This window comes from Crocodylus siamensis, chromosome 1 (assembly GCF_052110815.1).
Source record: "Crocodylus siamensis isolate JL-2025a chromosome 1, ASM5211081v1, whole genome shotgun sequence".
NCBI classification, from domain to species: Eukaryota; Metazoa; Chordata; order Crocodylia; family Crocodylidae; genus Crocodylus; species Crocodylus siamensis.
Genome location: NC_143395.1, coordinates 415268927 through 415289141, shown reverse-complemented (window position 1 = coordinate 415289141; position 20215 = coordinate 415268927). Strand labels below are relative to the sequence as shown.

Sequence of the window (20215 nt, the reverse complement as noted above, 5' to 3'; positions counted from 1 at the left end):
AAGCTCTCTCATTCCATTATCTTGGCCTGGCATTGATTAAACATTTCCTCCTCCCCACTCCATTTAGCCTAAACCCATGTTAGGCGCTTGTTAGGTCTTATTTCTTGTAGAGATTTATTGATTTGATTGAGTCCTCTGTGTGCTAGGGGTTTTACACAAGAGGGGGGAGATAGCATCCCTGATCCAAAGAGAGTACAATGTAAAGAGACAATGTACAGAGAGCAATGGGATGCCACGAAAGGCAGGAAATTAAGGGACGATATTTAGCATGTGCCTTTTTTGCATGTCAGAAGGGACCATCAACATCATCTGAATGACTATAGCAGGAGAGTCTCTTTCCTGATCTTGCCACTGGTTCCTATCCTGCCCCCAACCCTTCGCTGCACTCCCAGATAAGAGCCCTCTTTTCCTGACATCAACCACCCAACCCTTTAGGGTCCAGCAACACCAGATTACTGCACAATGTGGCTGCAGTTCTCACTCCAGGAGGTGAAAGATAGTTCGTTCCTTCCTCTTTGTTTCAGTGATGGCTGCAGTCCAGCTCTGTCAGGTATTGCTCCTGCAGTGAAGTCAGACCGACCAGCCAGGTCCTAAGCTCTGCTGCTCACCCAGGAAGATCAGGAGGCTTCTCCCCTTCTTTCCATCCCTGTGGTTGCTCCCTGTATTGCAGAAGTCGGTACTGAACAGAAAGCAGCCAGCCCTAGGCTGTTTCTGTACCTTGCACGCAGGTACCTTCCTTCTCCACTTACCCATAACGCCTGCCACCAGAGCTGAGCTGGCCCAGGGCCAGTCAGCAGTACTAAGGAGAGAGCTTCACCCCGCTGGAACAAGGGCCAAGGTGTGACTCCATCACAATTCAGCGCCAGCTGTGCTGTGGGGCCACGTACCTGTGCTCTGGCTTTTTCCATCAGGACAGGCACTGCTGTCCTCCAGACCCCAGCCGTCCTGGTTGTGATCTCTCTGGGGCTTCTGCTAGCCCAGCTTCTCCTTTCACTGCAGGGTGCTCTGATGTTTGCAGAGGTGGCTTTTCCATGTGGCTCCCGCTGTTCTAGGAGACGCCGTCCTTTGACATCAGTCGCTGGGGGGTCGTCTCTAGCTCCCTCTGCCCTTCTGGGCTTTCATAGACATAGACTTTCATAGACATTAGGGCTGGAAGGGACCTCGGGAGATCATCGAGTCCAGCCCCAGAGCTCACTCTTATCTTCCATAACTCACAGGGCTGGATGCTCCCATGAAGTCCCTAGTGCCTGGCGCTCGCAGCCAGGGTAAGCCAGAGGTTCGACCAGCTCTGCAAAAGCAGATCTTCCCGCTCCGACGGAGGATAAATCCTACTTAGGAGACAAAGGCTGCTGACTGGGATTCCCCGGTAAGAAAGAGGCATGTGGGGAACAGAAACACAAGCAAAGCCAAAAGCCGATAAGAAATAGCAACAAGACAAACTGCAGTGACTAGGACGGGCAGACGATGTACTTGCTGACTCGAGACACGGGGACGGACGCTACACAGAGTAAGGTGAGAGGCACAGGGCCATTGAGGAGTCACTTCTACTTTATTCTGAATTATACAGGCAAAGTAAAGCCCAGAACACGCTTACAGTTGGCGGGAGACGAGACAGGAGCCAGGCAGCGGGTTAGTGGGGGAAGACGGGGCTTGGAGGTGCCTTTTCCATGAGGCACCTAAAGAAGACACAGTGCAGGGCTGCGGCGTGGGACAGACTCAACACCTGCACGACCAACATGCCAAAGCGGGTGAGTGGGTGAAGACTACAGAGTGAGCATGGAAGAGGGAGAGGCCTTGAAGGCCAGAAGGGCAATTTCACACTTAAGTGAGAGAAGAGAGGCGAGGTGGGATCCTGGAGGTGATGCAGCACGGAAAGGAAGCCAGCGTCGAAACTCAGTGCCGCAGCTGGAGCGGGCCGGTCAGCGGTGGGAGTCGGAGCGCGTGTATGTGGCAGCGGCCTTCCTTTTCCGTGAAGAGCAGGAGAAGCATAGACAGCCGTGAGAGGAGATCTAGGCTCGTCCCAGCTGGGAGAAGTCGCCGTGAGCCAGGTAATCCACCAGCACGACGGGAAAGCCCACCGGGACGCACAGAAAGGCAGCAGTGATGCAGAGCCCTGTCCATTCAGATCTGCCGCAGCCCGTCCGCAAGCCACCCTCCAGGTCTCCTGTCACGTGGAGCCCTTTGCCATTGCAGTGCAAGCCCCAGCTGTGAAAACGGGCTCTCAGGACTGAAGCACTGTTCAGCTTCACGAGGAACCTAGCGAACGCCCGTACGGCAGGATCCTTGGCCCCGGTGCAGTGAACGCAACAGGACTCACCGATCCGGTGCCGTGGAGCTTTGCTGTCCCTGCTGTGAGGACATGCAAATGCCACAGTAATGTCCCCAGAGGGACCAGAAGCAACTTGCATGCAGGACTGGGTGGACCATCACGGGAGCTGGCAACAAGGTGGTTTCAGGAGCTGAGCATCTTCTTCCCCTTTCTCTTCCTTATGCCTTTGAGTTAAACGAAAGCTTAAACCAATGTGTACCGAAAGCAATTTTCACCTTAAATGTTTCTTAAATGTGTCACCTAACTTTACGTCTCCTCTGCCATCGTCTTCTGAAAGAGCCCAGTTGTTTCCTTCCTGTGGGTCACTCCCGCAGCAGAATCTCTGCAGGAAGCTGGTGCAAAAAGGTCCTTTCAGTCGACAGAAATCTCGCCCTCCCAACTAAATGAAGGTCACCACGTCTGCAGCTTGGTGCGTGGTCACCTGCAAGAGAAATCAATGGTGTTTACAAGCAACCATCCTACTTCCTAAAGGGCCAACAGTCAGCAAGTATCAGGCGTTCACTACCTGGGCCTGCAAACCTTTGCTCACGTGCAGCGTGGGATTACACAAGCAAAGCAGGATGTGCACAACAGAGCCCTTAAATGCACAGCTAAATCAGACTTACCATGTTGTTACTGGAAAACGGTGCTTAAGGTCCAGCTGAGGTCTAGTGTCTCAGAGCTGTAGGCAACAGCATTAAGGATGATACTCCTAGCACTCAAAACTACCGTGTCATCCCATCCATACTGGGGACCGGTTCCTCTTCCTTGCAGCTCCTTTTCAATTTCTGATGTTGTAGCGATTGAAAATGGATGGTTGAAAACAAATGGTAACCCTAAGGTGCTGGGAGACATTTGCCTCAATATTCCTAGTCTCTTCTGCAGCAGCAGATGCAGTAATATATCCTACCGCCGCGGCTACTGAGACATCTGGGTAGGGCTCATACGTCAGCCGGTAAAATATCCATTTCAGGTAACTTTGACCTTGGTGTGACAGCCAGAGATGGGGGGTGACAGCTGAATAAATCTGGTTAAGCTTTTCAAAGATGGCTTGGAGATAGCGGTCCACAGCAAAGCATTAGTCAAGCTCTGCTTTCTCAGGCAGGCAACAGTGAAGCCAAATCACACGTATTTTGGCAGATTTAACCAAGCGCATGATTTTCTGACCAAAATAATGATAGTTCAAAGCCAGCCTCGGACTGTGTTGGCTTTTGGAGGTGTGAGGCTGGGTATTCAAGTTAACATTGACCTTTGGTAGCTTTAACATACACATTGCAATATTTTTCAAGAGCATGTTGCTAAAACAAGTTCAGGTTTAATAGCAATCCTCATTCCAGGCTTCTCCACATCACAAGCACCCTACAAAGCATTCAGTCCCTTTTGAGTAACACTTACCTTCCTAGCTTTGTACAGACATTAAGCCTTGCAGCACCCATATGAGATAGCAAAGCTTCATCAACAGGAAGTAACTTGCTCGGGGCTACAGTGTGAGTCGGTAGCAGAACTGTGATGGGATGCCAGAGGCCCTTGACACTCAAACCTCTATTCAAGCTACAGGCGATGCTGCCCCATAAAACTATCTTGTCTCATCACATAGTCAGATTTTGACGTTTAGAGCAAATTCTCAGGACAGCAGAGTGACAGTGCTGTGTTTTCCAACACTGAGTGTTTCTGGGGGAGCTCCCCTATGTCCCTGTTGAAATGCTAACCGCAGGGGCTCACCTGTTGTATGGGATCCTTGACTGGCTAGATCAGATCATACATAGCACCTAAGTCCCAGACCAGGCTTTTAATTTGGTATGATAGCAGGAGCTAATAGGCATTGCTTTCTTGTGCGGAGAAGGACTTTCACAAACAAACTCCTCCAACGTTCATGCTCTGAACAATGCAAGTTTGTGTCACTGGACTACCAGAGATATGCCTTTGAAAATGGTAAAAATGAGCAGTGGTCACCTTTAGAGGAACTGGATGCTTTGAAATGTGGCTGGTTGTTATGCATAACCTGTGAATGAACACAGATTCGTGGCGTGTGTGTGTTTCTGGGATGGTGCTGAATGCGGCAGGTCACCGTAGCAGATTGTAGACAAGGCAGCAATGTAAACTCTTTACTTATACTGTATACTAGCACACTAATATGGATTTGGGTAAAAATGAGCTGGTTTCTCATCTGAACTAAATCAACGTACTTGCATAGAAGTCCACGCAGTTGTGTCGAAACAGAATAGCTGAAGATTTGTCTTGCACACAGACAGCGCTTTCCAGCTAAGGTTTGGGCCCATTATGGTAATACAGAGCCCACTAAAAAAGAAAATAAAATCAGAGGGGAAAATAGTGAGGGCAGAAGCTTGCAGATCCGGGAGGGAGAAGCAGAATGACAATTTCTGCCCACAATTTGAAGTCAAATGCCATCAATTCTGTCATCTAATCTTTCCCCTTCCCCCCAGCTAATAATCACCATTAGGTTATATGAATACCCTTACTTTGCTCTTTCACCGCAACTTGTGCTGGAAGCATTTCATGGGCATGTTCCAAAATGCATGTTTAACCCTTTAGCAACAGGACTCACGGTTGCAAATGGTCAGCACAAATGGTCTGCAATGCCAGATTTTTCTACCTACAACGTGCCTCAGAAAAAAATCCACGTGTTGGTTTTAAGACAGAGAATGAAAAGGTGGTCTTTCCTTGTAGTAAATAGTTAATTGAGTAGCTGGCTCATTGTTCTGCTCCACGTGAGTCCTGTGCAGCTTTTATGTTCACTTGTGCCCAGTATGTGCCAGAAACGACTCTAGCCATATTCTGAGCTATGATTTCCAGCAGCTGGCTTTTGGGGGGAAAGGTGCATGTTATTGGTGATAAAATACAGTACTCCCCCAGCTAGTATTTTATAAACCAGGGGTGGGCAAAGTCTGGCCTGGAGACCGGATCGGGCCTGCAGCTGCTGGGAAATGGAGTCCAGCCTCTGGCCAGGTCCATCACTTTGCCCACCCCTGTTATAGACCCTACTCCAAAATTAATTCAGCTTTGTATAGGCTTCCTTATTTCATCTCCTCATTGCTGCTTATCCCCACAGGTGAGACAACTTATGAATGGGCACCATCTTTTTCCAATAGATGGGCACGATGATCAAGCGCTAGTTGATGTGGATCAAGCACTGGTTGATGTGGAGCAAGCACGGGTGTCACAGGTATGGCTGTGAGGTTCGGTGCTTATGGCTGCAGATGTGCCATGGAGCATTCACCAACCACATAATTTTCTTTTTATGTTATCATGCTGGAACGCTCCGCTGCACAAGGTCAACTGATGATGATGGAAAGACGCCTCATTCATGCCAACGGGCCAGAAGTGGCTTTGTTGGGGAAAAGTGCTAATAGTGAAGTCAACACACTTTGGCAAGATCCTTTTCCTCGTTGGAACAGGTTTTGCCACCCTTGCCAAGTCAGGTGAACAACAGCAGGGTGTGAAGTCCACCTGCAGGGATGCAAAGCGTGAACCCTTTGCTCACCTCAACGTGAAAACCAAACTACCTATTCACATGACTTCACTGTCCATCTTCACCTGTGCTCATGGTTAGCGCTCTGTTCCTGCTTATGTTATAGTGGCATAAAGACTCAGCCTGCGGCATCTCTGTTATCTCTACGACATGAAACTCATGGCTTTCCCGCTGTCAAACTGCTTAATATAGGAAAGGGTGCTTCCTTCACTTACTCCGTTGTGCTGCTTATCGAGAAAACGAGATCAAGGAGGTGGTGTTCGTCTTCAGCATTTATTTATCATTGGAAAAAAAACCCCTTTGAGCAAGCAAAGATCACAAGCACGTCACAATCAATTGGCTATACATTAATAGTTTTTGTCATTCTCATACTAACAGCAAGAATGAAATAGCACCGAGAGGTGGTGTGCTCAACACATTACAAGAGACAATTTGTGATATGCAACCAAACCCAGGCCACAAAATATTAATTAGACACTTCCTATCTGCCATCAAGAGTATGTTGAATTCTTGGGGTGGGGGGAGAGGGATTGGTTAGGAGGGGATACCACGTATTTACAGCAAAAAACATTGCAGATGAGGAGGCAGGTGGTTGATTATGCAAAGCAGTTGGAAAAAGCAGCTCAGTCCGCATTTAGCACCGTCTTGCAAAAATACAACAAAGAAATACAATGAAAATGAGGAAGCAAGCAGTCAAAGCAGAGGACCTCTTCCCAAAGGAGAAAGCAAACATTTTTTTTATATATATATATATATATGTGTGTGTGTGTATATATATATATATTTCTATTATTTTACATGGAAAGCAAAACATTATTACAAGTTTGCAGTGAAACAGAACCAGCTCTGTGGTAGCTGGAAACACAAGTACACCATCAGAGACCTCTCTTGAAATTAAAGTGACAAGCTTTGTATCAACATGAACTTGAAACAGCAAAGATGTTTGTCTCCTTTCTAATAGTGGGATGGGGATTAATCGTGGGGCAGGTATATTCATGTAGAATTTCATCCTAAAACCGGATTTGACTATAGTTCCTAGTACTAATCTTTGTGATTGCTATACGGTGCACTTGGATGTATGCACAGAGCCCCCAGTAGGGATGCAGCTGCTGCACTGAGGGCATGTCCATGCTATGGCAGTAGTGTGCCTTGTCTGAGATTGTCCCAGGCATGGGCCACCCGCTTGATGTCACTCACCTGCTCCAAACCTAAAAATATGCCGATGGGAATGTTTCAGGATTGTCACCGGTGGGTGCTGTCAAGCATGTCAGCGACTGAAATCTTAAGTGCAGGGAGAGATGGGCACCCCAGAAAGTCCTCACAGGAGTATGATTGGGTTTGGTGTGGGTAGAGCACGCTTGGGAACAGCATGGGTTGGGACACTACTACCAGAGTGCACAGAGCCCCTTGGACATAAAATCTGGCCGGTTAATGGGAGCTGTTGAGGTCAAACCTTGGGGTATGGGCATAGGAACAATTTCCCACAACACAAAAAGGGGTGGACATCACCTGCCCTGTGAAGTCGTCCATGTGGATGCCCTTATCTTGCAGTAGATGAAAGCTAACTGTGATGACTTCTCTCTCTTTCACAGAGGGCCACTGTGGTTTAGCTTCCACTTACTGCAGAGAAGATAACACAGACCAGCTGATGTGCGATAAAATCTTGTCCTCTTTTTTCCCCCCCGGTATATTTTCCTCTTATGCCCATACCCTTGGTCCCACTAAAGTCAAAGGTAAAATTCTCATTGACTTCAAGATGATTGGGCATTTTGTGGAGCGTTACTTTGGCATGCTATAACTAAGGGCAAAAAGAATGGTGACGCTCTCTGCAGGGACTTCCTCTTGTAAGCTGAAACCAGTGTTTCTGGCTACCATCAACCATCTCTATGTTTTGCTGCCTTTTTCTACCTGCTCTGACACTTCATCGCCCTTGCTGCTGCTGTGCTATATCCTGAGATAAGAAGGCATGTTACTGAGAGGTGTAAAGGGGAATGGAGGCAACTCTCGAGATGCTGAAACCCTGCAGCACCTTGGAAGCTCAGTTCTCTTAGAAGAGCTAAGAGATGGGCACTTGGATGCGAGGAGCTGTTCACTGCGCTACCTTGCACGGGTTCAGCATCAGCCTGCGCTGAGCCACCCTGCACTCAAAAACAGATCGGAGGTTTGTAGGTAAGTCATGTCCACGAGGTTTCCGAGCCCTAGGTTTCAATGGCTGTTATGAACAGGTCTGTGAGGTTCTCCATGAAGTGTGCATGCATGTCAGAAATGCATTACATTCGCAAATATTTTACTTCTCGGAGGATTTCCCTGGTGTCCTCCAAAACGCTGGAGGTATGTGTGAGAGTGTGTGTGTGTGTGCGCGCGCGCACACGTGTGTGTGTGTATCTACATGTATATATATTTTCCACATACACATCCTATTTCATACTAACAGGTCTAACACAGCTAAGCTTAGAAATACACCACTGAATTCAGAACATGACACCTACTTTATACTCAAAGCTTCAGGCTGTTATTATCACAAGGCAAACAGGACACATTGCACAACACACTAAACTCTGCATTTACTCATTACTCAGGCCAAGAAAATTCACTCGGGGGGGGGGGCTTCCCTAGACTTCCTCTCAACCCTCTACAGTGGTGCCCATCTTAATTGCTCAAAGATACCAAGATTTAGATTGCAAAAACTGAAACCGGCACCCTCTTCCAACCCTGCTCCATCCTCTACAGCTTACACCTAACATCGTCTAGCAGGAAGACATTTCTCTCTCGAACATCTTTCAGGCATTGAGGTTTTGGAGCTCTTGCCTTGCAAACCCCCTTCCCCACCTGTCTGGGCTTTGCGAATCTGGGAAGCTGGATTGAAGCGCTGGGGCCACGGCGAGAAAGATTAGCCAAGGCCCACAAGTCTCAACTCCTGCACCTGCTCCATGAGTTTATCATCAGGTAGTTCAACAGCTCAAGTTGGTCAACCTCAGCCCGTTCAAGCAAGCTGCTTAGCTCTTTCTGTGCCCCTTGAATCCAAGAACCAACTCCTGAGGTCTATATTCTGGTCTTGACTGTCAGCTGGTAGAAATCCAAGCAGTTCCTCACATTAATTGGTGCTGTGCCAATTTGCACGGGCTGGGGAATGGACTATTTGTGTAGACTGACTCCCAATTCACCCTGACATTGGGGGACAAGTTAAAAGAGTAAAGGCACGATGAACCCAGAGTGGAGACCTCAGGGGGTTGTCCAAGTTGGAGATTATGGCCCCCAACAACTGGCTCTGTTAGCACATATGAGAGCCAACATGAACTGTAACAGGTAGATATATTCAAAACAACTGTGACCGCGGCATTAGTCTAGCAAACAATAGTGACTTGCTCCATTCTAGTTACAATAAGGCCATATCTGCATATCGACTCTGTTCCTAACACCTATTCTTAGCTCTTGTGGTGTAAACTATCCATTTGCCCCTAGCAAAAAAAGGAAGAATTCAGACCAAGCAAAGCAGGAAGAACAAAACACAAACCCTGGAAAATGAGGGGGAAGGACCATCTGCAGGTAACATGCTCTGACCTGAAGCCCTGTCAGAAAATCCTTGTAGCAGCTGGACTTTCCTTCTGCACCTTACTTCACATTGCATCCTCCTAGAAATCAGATTTCCAGCTGGTGTAAGCAGATGTGGCTCCTCTGGCTTCAAGGGAACTCAATCCACCTAGACCAGCTGAAGATCTGGCCCAACACATGAATTACAAAGCATCTAATCCTGCATCAGACTTGGACAACACTTCCACCATCTCCAAGACAAATGCTGCTCCTAGTCACAGTGGGGTAAATTAGGAGTCACTCCACTGACTTCAGCGGAGTGACTCCAGGCTTACAGGGATGTCATATAAAGCCTGATCCAGTGAGATGCCAAGCACCAGTCCTACCCTGTTGACATGAGTGGTAGTTGCCAGAGCTCAGCATCCCCAAGAGACACTCAGCCTCATGGGATCAGGTCCTGGGAACAAAATGTAGCTCATTCCCTGTGTCAACGGGATCGATGGCAGCTTGACCTGATCAGAGCACTGGAGGATCAGGCTCAAGGAAAGGGACAAGCCTTTGAATACATCTGCAGTGCGCAGTTAATTGAAAATCTTTGTAATCCTACAATCCTCTGTGCATCCTACCCTCCTGCTGCCTCTCCTCCTCTTTCTGCAGAGATCCATGTTGTGCAGGCAAAGCAGAAAACCTGACCTCTGAAAGGAGGAGTCTTAATCCTCCTTGGAAATAAAACATGAAAGCTTCTAATACAATCAGAACAAAAGCAGATTAGAAGCCTCTAATTAATTTTGTGGCCTTTATTTAATAAAAGAAAGAAGGGGAAGGAAGAAAGAAAAGTGCAGTGAAATTTACTCTTTCGCCTCAGCCAATTTATTGTTCATCTCTTTACTTTTCTCCTTGTCCTCTGGCTTTGTCCCGCTGGAGCTCTCCGCGCTCTTTTTCTTGGCAGCCCGGCCAGATGCGATCTGCTTGTCTTTGGCCTTTTTCAGGGGTTTATGGCTTGCTGTTGTCTTTTTTGGTTTGGAAGGCTGAACGCTAGGCTTCTCCACCTGCAGGGGTGTGACATACAAACCACCGACAGAGAGAAACACAAGGAAAGGTGGAAAACAGGATTTAGATCGAAACAGCAGCAGAGACAGCAGTATTCATCTATTTATTTATGTCAGGGCAGTGGGCATTTGAACTGGCGCTGAGTACAGAGACTCAGACCCCTCAGTAACATAAAGGAGGCAATGACTTTGAAGTCAACGGGGCTGAACTACTTTACACCAGTGGACAAGGGATGATGTGAAATCATCTCTCACATCCACCACCTCCTGAGAGATGATGTGAAAGCCACTAAGCTAAGAACACGTCCTTCTTTGCTCCGTGGTCTTTGTTTAAGGATCCCCGCGATGTCCTTGCTCATTAGGTCTCAGTTACCAGAACAACCTATACAGCAGCTGCCAGGGGCTACCTAGTGAAATAGGACTTTTGTGTCATCTGTTGGACTCTTCAGTACTAAGGAAGCCCAGCAGGATGGAGTGATGCTTTGGGTATGCCCACAGCGCGTCCCCAGTGCATTCAGAGAGGAAGCATGCCTCACCTGCACGCTGCCGCTCACATGCAGCAAACCTGGAAATGCAGCGGTGAGGCTGTCCGAAGGGCATCCCCTGTGGCAGCTGCTCTCAAGCGTGGTGGAAATGGAGTGATCATGTGGGATGCCCCTGGATTGGCTTCGCTGGTGCAGTTCTGGGTTTGGCGGGTGTGAGCGGGGTGCGTGGGGGTGGACACCTTGAGGATGCCCTCTTTTAAAAAGCCAGAGTTGCTCTGCAGACAGTCCCACAGTCCGTGGAGAGAGGGGGCATGGTTTAACATCCCCTGGTAATTTGCAGAGTGGCTTTGCGACCTCAGTGATTTTTAGGGGGATGTGAAGGGGATAAAACAAGGAAAATATTGCCCTCAAAAGGAGAGGATAAAAAGTCTCAGAATCCCCATGCACTAATACCTTCATACTGTTGCCAGTACCTGAGGGCTCAGAAGGGCATCCCTCATCTTGCCCTTTTCCTAGATAGAGAAAATGGTGGAACAACATGCAGAGATATCTAGGGCTCGTCCTCTGCCAACAGGGACAGGGGCAGCAAACACAGGCTTCAGTATCCAGAGGGGAGCACAGCTTTCCATTGGACCCCTCTCTCTTTCTCACAGACCCACACAACACCGTGACTATCTGGGCAAAATCTAGGAGGGATGAAGAACGCCAAATCCTAAAAATGTGACTGCAGCTTGGGATGGACTCTCGGGGTGGATGGCTTGCCTCTTGGGATGGACTCTTGGCTGCTGTGCAATAGTGCAGCTCCCCTGAATGCCACTGGACCTTACGGCCAACATCAGTGGAAGTATGTCCATCCAGCTGAGTGTCTGGCCCTTGGCATGCTTCTTCTGAGAAGACATCAGAAGAGGCAAAGCACTTGCAGCTTTGTAGTTACTAAATCATAATCATCTAGAGGAGAGATCGGGGAATTGAAAATGCACAGATACTGTTCTTGGGCCAGAGGCTGAGCTGCTACAATTCAGTGTGGTATCGCTGACTTCAGGGTCCTACAGTAGCAGAAAATCCAGCCCCCTCTGTCCTGTAGGACGTCAGAGAATTAATCCTAACAGGGTCTCTGGCCAGCAATGCGTAGGATACGGGCAGTGGGATGAACCAGGCAATGCTGTGATGTCCGCCTGAAGTGCCTTGTTGTTCAGATGGGCCCTGTTGCAAACAGCGCTGGCCCTCGTGGCCTTACACTGTATTTCTCACCTTTGGAGATTCTTTGTAGGGCTCACTGTAGAGGCTGCGTATCCTTCTGCGTTCGAGGAATTTGTTATCGGCTGGCGCGGGTTTGTTAGGCTCCCCCTTGAACTGAGCGCTGTAACTGGTTTCATGGGTCATTTTCTCCTCAGGGGGCTTGTATAAGGTCTTCGCTCTTATAGCTTTCACTGGCTTGATGTCAGTCCAAGGTCTGAATTCATTTCTGGGGATCAAAAAGACACCAGATGCAGGCATTGAAACAACAGAGGAAAACACAGAGAGTGGAAAGGGAGGTGGGAAGTTGTGAGTCCTGTTAGAAGGGGCTCTCATTTGGTCTAACTGAAAGCCAGCTGAAGCCCATGGGAAAAATACTAGGCTTTGGATCTGGCCGTTTGAAACTGCTGGATGCTGAAAACATGGGAACTTGGTTTAGCTGCTCAAATACCAGGCTCCTTTGAAACTCTGGCCCAAGACCTTTTAAAGGTCCCTTAGATCTATGCTGAAGGTAGCGCAGGTTATCACCATAGGGTACCTGTACACAAGTATGGAGGCTGCTTAATTAATTAATCAAGTCTTCTGGAGCATGGTAATTACCGCACTTTAGCAGCCTCCCACATCTTGTGTATCAGCATCCTCATGCTTCAAAATGGTGACGGGGGCATTTGAGCTAAAGCTCGTCGAACAAGCTTTAGTTCAAGCACCCCCACCACTGTTTTGAAGCACAAAACCAGAAACACTGTAGTGCTTTAATTAGAGCGGCTCTGGGAGGTGCTCTAATTAAAGCGCTGCTCCCCGCCACCCCTGGAGTACGTGTAAAAGCGTCCATGCCATGTCACTGGAGAACCTGCAAAGGACCCAGCTAGTTCGGAGAAGTATGAGCTTTCATAGACAAAACCTACTGTGCCAGATGCCACCTCCTAGACCTATGCTATTTCATCTGTGCCCAAGAGGTTCCTACAAATATTTCTCTTTTTGGTGGAAATAACAAGCCATATTTACCATTTACTTGGTATGCCATCTCAGCATGCAAGCTGGTTAGCACGCTTACCTCTATGAGCACCAAGCAGGCAAAGACTTTAATACTTCCTACAATCGTCACTGCCTATAGGTAATGTTCTGTGTCATACCAGAAAAGGTGCATTAAACCTCTGTTCAGCACAGTCTGTGCATCTACCGCGCTATTTTAAATATATATTTTTAAAGAATTAGCACAAACTGACTGTAGTTTGTACAGGTTTCGTGGACCATGAATTAACACAACCACTCGTGAGGCCCTGGTAACAGCATTCACCAGAGTAGGCCCCAGTGAACACAAAACTAGGCATATAATATATGGCTTGCACAGAAGTAGCTCGTTAGCTTTCGAGGAGCCTCCAAGGCCAGGAGACAGTGAACTGATGAGACCGGTACAGAACACCGAAACAAAGAGCAGCGTGACCCAGCACACAGGTTAGCATGGGGAGATCGGTGCTAACGGATGGGAAGCAGGATGTGGAGACAGTCACCTAAGTATGTTTTACTCTGTGATGAGATCTAGGATGCATATGCTGTAAACACAAAGTTGTTTGCTATATAAAAGGGGGCCTTAATGCTTTGTAGATACTAGACCTGGCCGGGCTCTCTGTCACTAAAAACCAAGCTCGTGGTCTCTTTCTTGTCACAAGGATGCTGTTAAGGGCACAGCGTCATGGGCAGTATCCTTACAGCATACACACAGCCCCCTGTGGCAAACATTAGATGTGGTGAAACGTTTCCATCACAAATGTTAGGTAAAAAAAAAAAATCTCCATTTCTTTCGAAATGGGACAGGCTTGTGATGGGAAATTGTTCTTGTTGTTTCACCAACCCCAAACTAGCATTCTGATTATCTGTAAGGCAAATTCTTTCCATTTTTCAATGAAAACTTCGGAGAAAATTGACAAGAATGAAAATCTAGATTTGTTGAAATGATTTGCAAAGAAGGGGGAAAAAACCCATTTTCGAACCAGCTGCAGTAAAGAACACAATTTGCATCCTGAGCCAATGTATTTCTTCATCTGAGATGAAATCCTCCACTACTCAAGGTGCCAGCATGCGTTTTGTAGCTCCAAAGTGTTAAAGTGGGACTTGAAAGGCTCTAGCAGAAGTCTCATACACCCAGGTAGCGTTGCTCTTGTTGTTTTTTAAGACTCTTGCAGGCAATACATGGGCATCTTTACATTTCCGATCCTGCCTGCCATAAGCACTATTGTCCTATTAACACATCTGAAGATGGTAAAAGCTCAGTTATTATTAACTTTGGAACAATTTTAAACAGTTGCTCTCAATGTTGATGAGAGACACTTCTACTCTGAACCTCCTGCCAGTTAGAGCAGACCCCCCATAATGCTACATCTCCTTGACTCCCCTTCTTCTTAGAAATATGGGCTCTGCTTCATCTCTCTTCCATCTATTCATTCTGCTAGGCACTCTGGGAACCTCTGTGCCTGAAAAATGCCATCCTAAATAAAATTAGATTGCAAAAGGTCCCATCCTTTTTGCAATCCCCCTGCAGGGAGTTGAAGGCTGCTATCCAAGCCCCTCTCAGTCTTCTTGTCTGCAGACTAACATAAACTCCAGAGTCATCCCAAGGTACTTCAGAAGATACAGAGCCCCATTCGGGGCTCACAGTGTCATCAGAGAGGGGTCAGGCATTGGACCAGGTGACCTAGAGGGTCTCCGTGCTTGGAAACTTTCAAAAGCAAGTTAGGCTGGATGGTAAAGTCAGGGATGATCCTGCCTTGAGCAAGGAGCTGAACTAGACAACCTTGTAAAGTCCCTTCCAGCCCTACTTTCCTATGATCAGTAACTAGGCTCTATATTTTAGCTGTAGGAAGGTTTCAAGACCTGGTATGAAGCATGTTCATTGCAGAGTAAGTCATACCATGTCACTGGAGAACCTGCAAAGGACCCAACCCCCTCCACTCCTGTTGAGAGCTGAGGTTCCCCAGCACCTTTACATGATTGGTCCCCCAACAACCAAAGAGATCTTTGTACCCCAGTGAGGTGGTTATAGCTTCAAGAAGCTTCAAAGAGCCCTGGCTGACACTCATAAATAAGTCTAACATAGTTTGCCAAATCTGTCCTGCCCAGAGTGGTGGGGGGAGGTGGCTAGACCCGATGATCTCCTGAGGTCCCTTCCAGCCCTAAACTTCTGTGAATCTCCACTCTGCATGTGCTCTGCTGGTATTAATGGGGATTAATAGACAATGCTGAGCATGCTAACTTCTTATTAATATCCACCATGCAATGATCTGCCTTGCATTTTAGCAGGGCCAACCTGATGACTACTCTCTGGAAGAGAAGTCCCACCGCTTTCCATTCACTCCCCTCTTTTTGTTCAGCGTGTGTGTAAAGGAGGTCATTTCAGCTGCAGCACGCCTGGCACACTGATGACTCTCTTTTCCAAAGCTCCGTGTTACTACAGCCAGATAGGGTGACTGTTTGTCTTTGTCAGCACTGGGCTGGGATTGGGGCTTGGAGAAGAGCCAGATGGGTGCAGATTACAAGCACAAAACACCGGAAGCAGGCAGATTCCTTCTTAGCTATTCAATAATCAGATTAGGCCCATCTTTGTAACCAAAATTTATCACCCAGGAGTCCTGGTTTGTCCAGAAAATGGTTGACAGTGTCCTCCTCCTGGCTGGAGGCCTGTTTTGGAGCCCCAGACCTCCATCCCCTCTACTATGTATGTCTACAACGACTCTACGATGAAGGCAATGCAGAAGACCTCTTGGTGCAGGATGAGAATACCCATCATGGAGTCGCACAGGCAGCTTGCACAAGTGCTGTGCACTAGACAGTACACCGGGTTTCAGTTAGTCTGTGTGTACAACCCCAGATGCTCCCTTAGATTTGTATAGGATGGTTTGGATAGGGCTGATCCTGCCTCAGGCAGCAGGATGGACTAGATGACCTCTGGAGGCTCCTTTCAGCCTGACTTCTCTTTGATTCTGCGATCTGCTAAGCTCTTTATGATTTGAATCCCAGATGTCTTAGGAACTGCCTCTCTCTCGATGCTTAGACTCAGCAACTTAGATCAGCCAGGATCATGGGATTGCACTGCTTACATGCCTTTGCCCAAGAGCTCGAGGTAGGTGTTCCCCACGGAGGCCATTGACTGGAATATGCTTCCCCCACTGGTCTACACAAGCCTGATATTGCTGATCCAGAGAGTACACTGCATAGGAAAAGTGGAGCAGAGTCTCTTATTGCTTCTGGCTGGGGAATCACTTTAATGACACTGTTAGCCAACCATCTTCTTGATTTGCATTTTCTTAAGCTTAATGGCCACTTAACTGGGGGAGGTTGGGATGGACTCTCTGCATACCTTGGGAAAGAAAGGAAACACTAACTAAGTAGGCTAGAAAAGAAACAGAAGACAACAACCATGAGTATGGGCTACTTCTTAGTACCTAGCTCAATTTTATATTCATGGTGAATTTTGTTTCGATAGGACATCTTGCATACCCTCTATTTGCTGGTATGAGTCTGATTTTTTCAGTCAATGGAGAACTTAGCAGTAGTTCCTGGAAAGACATTACACTCCCTCCCTAGCCCCTGAAATATTTCACAGCATAGGCCAAATTGCTGTTCTTCATATCCTGTATCACCCAACACACTGTAAAGATGTTGATCTTAAAATGTTGTGCCTTGCTGGGAAATGGGTTATAAATATTGGACTCTTGAAGGGACAGAGCAGTGCCAGGGATCTGAACCCATCATTCAAAACCTTATTAGGTCACTGAAGAAAATACGTTTTCATAGCTTTATCCTATTCCCATATCGCCAACCGTTCCATTAATGTCAAATTCTCCAAACAAGGTTGTGACCATGACACTAGTGGGAGATATCTACAGCATACCACGTTAAATCCTGGTTGCAGCCAGAACTGGACCAATTTTAACCAGGCTCATATTCTGCAATGTTTGTGTGTTTAAGGGATGTGGCTTAAAAGCACACAGAGGCTTCTTTAAAAAAAAACTACTCCTTGAGCACATCTATATGAGATGCTACGGCACAGTTACTTTAGGTACTCGTATGTGTCTACCAAAGGTGGAAAGGGAATGGGAGAGCAGGCAGAGACCAGAGCCCGTGCCCTCATCTGCAACGCAGCAACGAGCACAGAGATGTGCATGACCAGTGCTGGAGCAGATAACTTCCTCCCGGGAAGCTGATCATTTCCCTTTAGTGCATGCAGCAAGGCTGCCCCTTCACAGTGAACATGGATGCAACTGCAGCAGTCAGCGCTGGAGAAAATGACTGCTTAAAGCACACACGGTCTTCTTTAGCTCCACAGGTTTTGCTGGAGATACCTTTCCTCTTGTTAGGATTTATGGACTTATTTCTCAGCAAGACTGTAGGTTACAGGACCAATAACACCCCCTGGCTTTCCCTCCTGCCCTGGCAAGATGTGCTTAAAATTAACAGAGAGTCTACTGCTGGTGTCATGTTAGAAGAAAACCAAGCTAAGCCCCATGGCAAGCCATATACTGACAGTGTATGTGCAAGCAAACAACCCTGAATAACTGGCATCCTACAGTTCTGATTCCAGTGAAATCCCCATTGAAGATCATTCAAGTTGGGCTGAAAAGGACCCAAAATAAGCCCATGAAAGCAATGGGCAACATACCCTCGCATAACATCAGGCCGTGCATATTGCCCATCTGGCCATATACGATCCTCTCCGGAGCAGGGAGTGAGGTGTGCGACTGCGCTGTGACACAGAAAAGACCAGCCCTAAAGGCCATCCAACCTAATGGCTTACTTCAATGGTCTTTGAAGGATGCCCATATTTTTCAGGGAAACCATATCGGCACTCAGATGAAGCCACTGGGGTCATTTCCCTTTGTGTTTTAGATTGGACTCCCACATGGTTGTGTAGCTCATACCCCTCCAATGGGAGGTACAGGCATAATCCAGGCTCTGATCTATGCGTGGCTGTCACCTCAAGAGATGCTCATTGAAAGTCAGACAACCACTGATTTCCTCCACGTCTTTCCCCAAGAACCCACGGGCCGACAGGCATCAGGCTGAACCGATTCAGCGAGATGCCATCTCAAAGCTGCTCCCCTGCAGTTTCAACAGAGGTGTACCTGAAATCAAAACCAGCATAAGGCAGCTGATTTCACCATCCAAAGAGATGCCAGGCATACCAGCATTAACCCATGGTGACCTCGCGAAACCCTGTGTACTTAGCTTATCTTGCTAACATTAGTGCAATTGCATTCAAGATCTGGTACTCGTGGGGCCTCATCACTGCACATAAAGCTGTAATTGGAAACTGCAAACAGAGTGTGCACGTGCAACCCGTGATCTATTGTGCGCTATGGGGCTCTCTCTAGTGTCTCAAGCCACACGGGATGCGGGTCTACTATAGCTACTAAGCTACAATAATTCCTTGTGTCCAATCCCGGGAGATGACCTTAGCTCACAGTCACTGTACATACCACGCATGGTCCAAACCTTTCCACTTCCTAGAGTCAGGGCTTCTCTGCAAGGACTTGTCCATCTCAGACTGTAGGTCCCCCAGCCACATTTAGGTTTCCTTATACACAAGTTGAAGCTCCCAAAATTTGCCAGCTAGCAGGGAGCAACAGCATTCATTGCACATAATTTCTGCAGGGCGCTAAAGGCCATTAGGCAGGGTGCCACACTTACATTTAGCATGCTTGAATTAGGAGCCCTAAATTCATATACGGGATTATGAAACCTCCAGTTTTGTTACAAAATCAATGGTCCAGAAAGGAGATATGACAGGTCTGTTGAGAGCTGTGTAAATAATTATTTTTTGTAGTTTGGTGACTGATTTGAAAAAAAAAAAAGCAACATTAACCATAGTTCAGGGCAATCTATCATGAAAGTGGGCGGGTTCTCTCCCCAAAGGAGGGGGAAAAAAACCTCTGTTCGGGAGCAGCCTGAAATGTTTCCTTCAACTCCAAAAGAAATGCTTTATTTCCTTTCAAGGTATTCCATTATTTTTACCCTATGTTTCAAGCCAGGCCAATTTTTAAGAGAAAGCAAAACAGCTGGGAGAGAAAAAGTCAAAACATTTCATTTTGAAAATGTTTGACGCAAAAAATGTTTCAGCTGTTCTAAAAATGACGTTTCATTTTCAGGATGTCAGAATGATGCTTAAAGATGACTTCCCACTTTTTGATTAAACCGTTCATCAAATTCACAATTGCTTCTGAGCTCCTGGAACTGCCCCTTTTTTTTTGTTTTGCAATTCAGCCCCCAACTGCTCCAAGCTCTTCTTTCCTTCCTTATCACAGCAAGAAGAAAGGGTTCAAGGGAATTAAAAAGTAGGAAACGTACAACTGCAAATAATGTGGGATTAAACGGTAGGCCTCATCGCCACATGAGGCCATCCAGTCCAAGTGCTTAGCATGATTTAAAAAAGGTTTGGACATTGAGATGGTTCTTGGGGATAATCACAAAACCAATATGATTGCTCAGGTGAAAAAGGTAACCAAGTTTTGGCCCTAAAGCTGTTCTGCTTGCTCTATCAGTACAATTGTATTAGGGTGCTATGGAAGCAGGGCTTGCACAGGACCACCAACTATTACAGCCTCAGTTAATGTTGAAGATGGCTAATCAATGGGAATGATTTTGCACCACTGATCAAGAGCACATGCTGACTCTCAGCAAATGAATGGAAATCCACACCCTGGAACGCAGCTTACAGCAAGGTCGCATCACTGCTTTTGGCAATAGAAAGAGCACAGATGCCTTTAAGAGTCAATTGCTTGGATCACAAGTTCGGATGGTCTGTGACTCCAGCCCTTTGGTACCCCTGCTTTTCTTACCAGTCTCCCAAAATTAAATGGACCGATTTGTTCTGAACTAGATGAAATGTTTGCAGTCTTCGATTCTGGTGAGTTCAGCACCTGAATCAAAAACCCAATTATTTGCATACCAGGGTCCTATGCACAAGCAACATGGACGTGCAGTGTGCCATGTTATGTTCTCACGGGGAGGTCAGAAGTTTGGAGTCCTGTCGTGTGACAATCCTCCGATGTTTCAAGCATAGCACACCATAGCAATTGTAGCTCTTTGACTCTGGATCCACAATTACACTACAGCTCTTTTT

At 47.1% G+C, this 20215-nt stretch overlaps 1 protein-coding gene across 3 annotated transcripts in view; it reads right to left on the bottom strand.

The window, feature by feature from the left end:
- The window catches only part of MAP6 (microtubule associated protein 6), a 68873-nt gene that overhangs the window by 5493 nt on the left and 43165 nt on the right, over positions 1 to 20215 (bottom strand). Inside the window, exons 2-3 of one of the 3 annotated variants that reach the window (XM_090030755.1) lie at positions 12115 to 12328; positions 10219 to 10378 (exon numbers count right to left, since the gene is read on the bottom strand). In XM_090030755.1, the coding sequence (XP_089886881.1) occupies positions 10219 to 10378; positions 12115 to 12328 (374 nt within the window). Of the gene's footprint in view, positions 1 to 6055; positions 10379 to 12114; positions 12329 to 20215 lie in introns of those variants that run through there. The other 2 variants (XM_090030757.1, XM_090030756.1) reach the window with 2 other exon arrangements.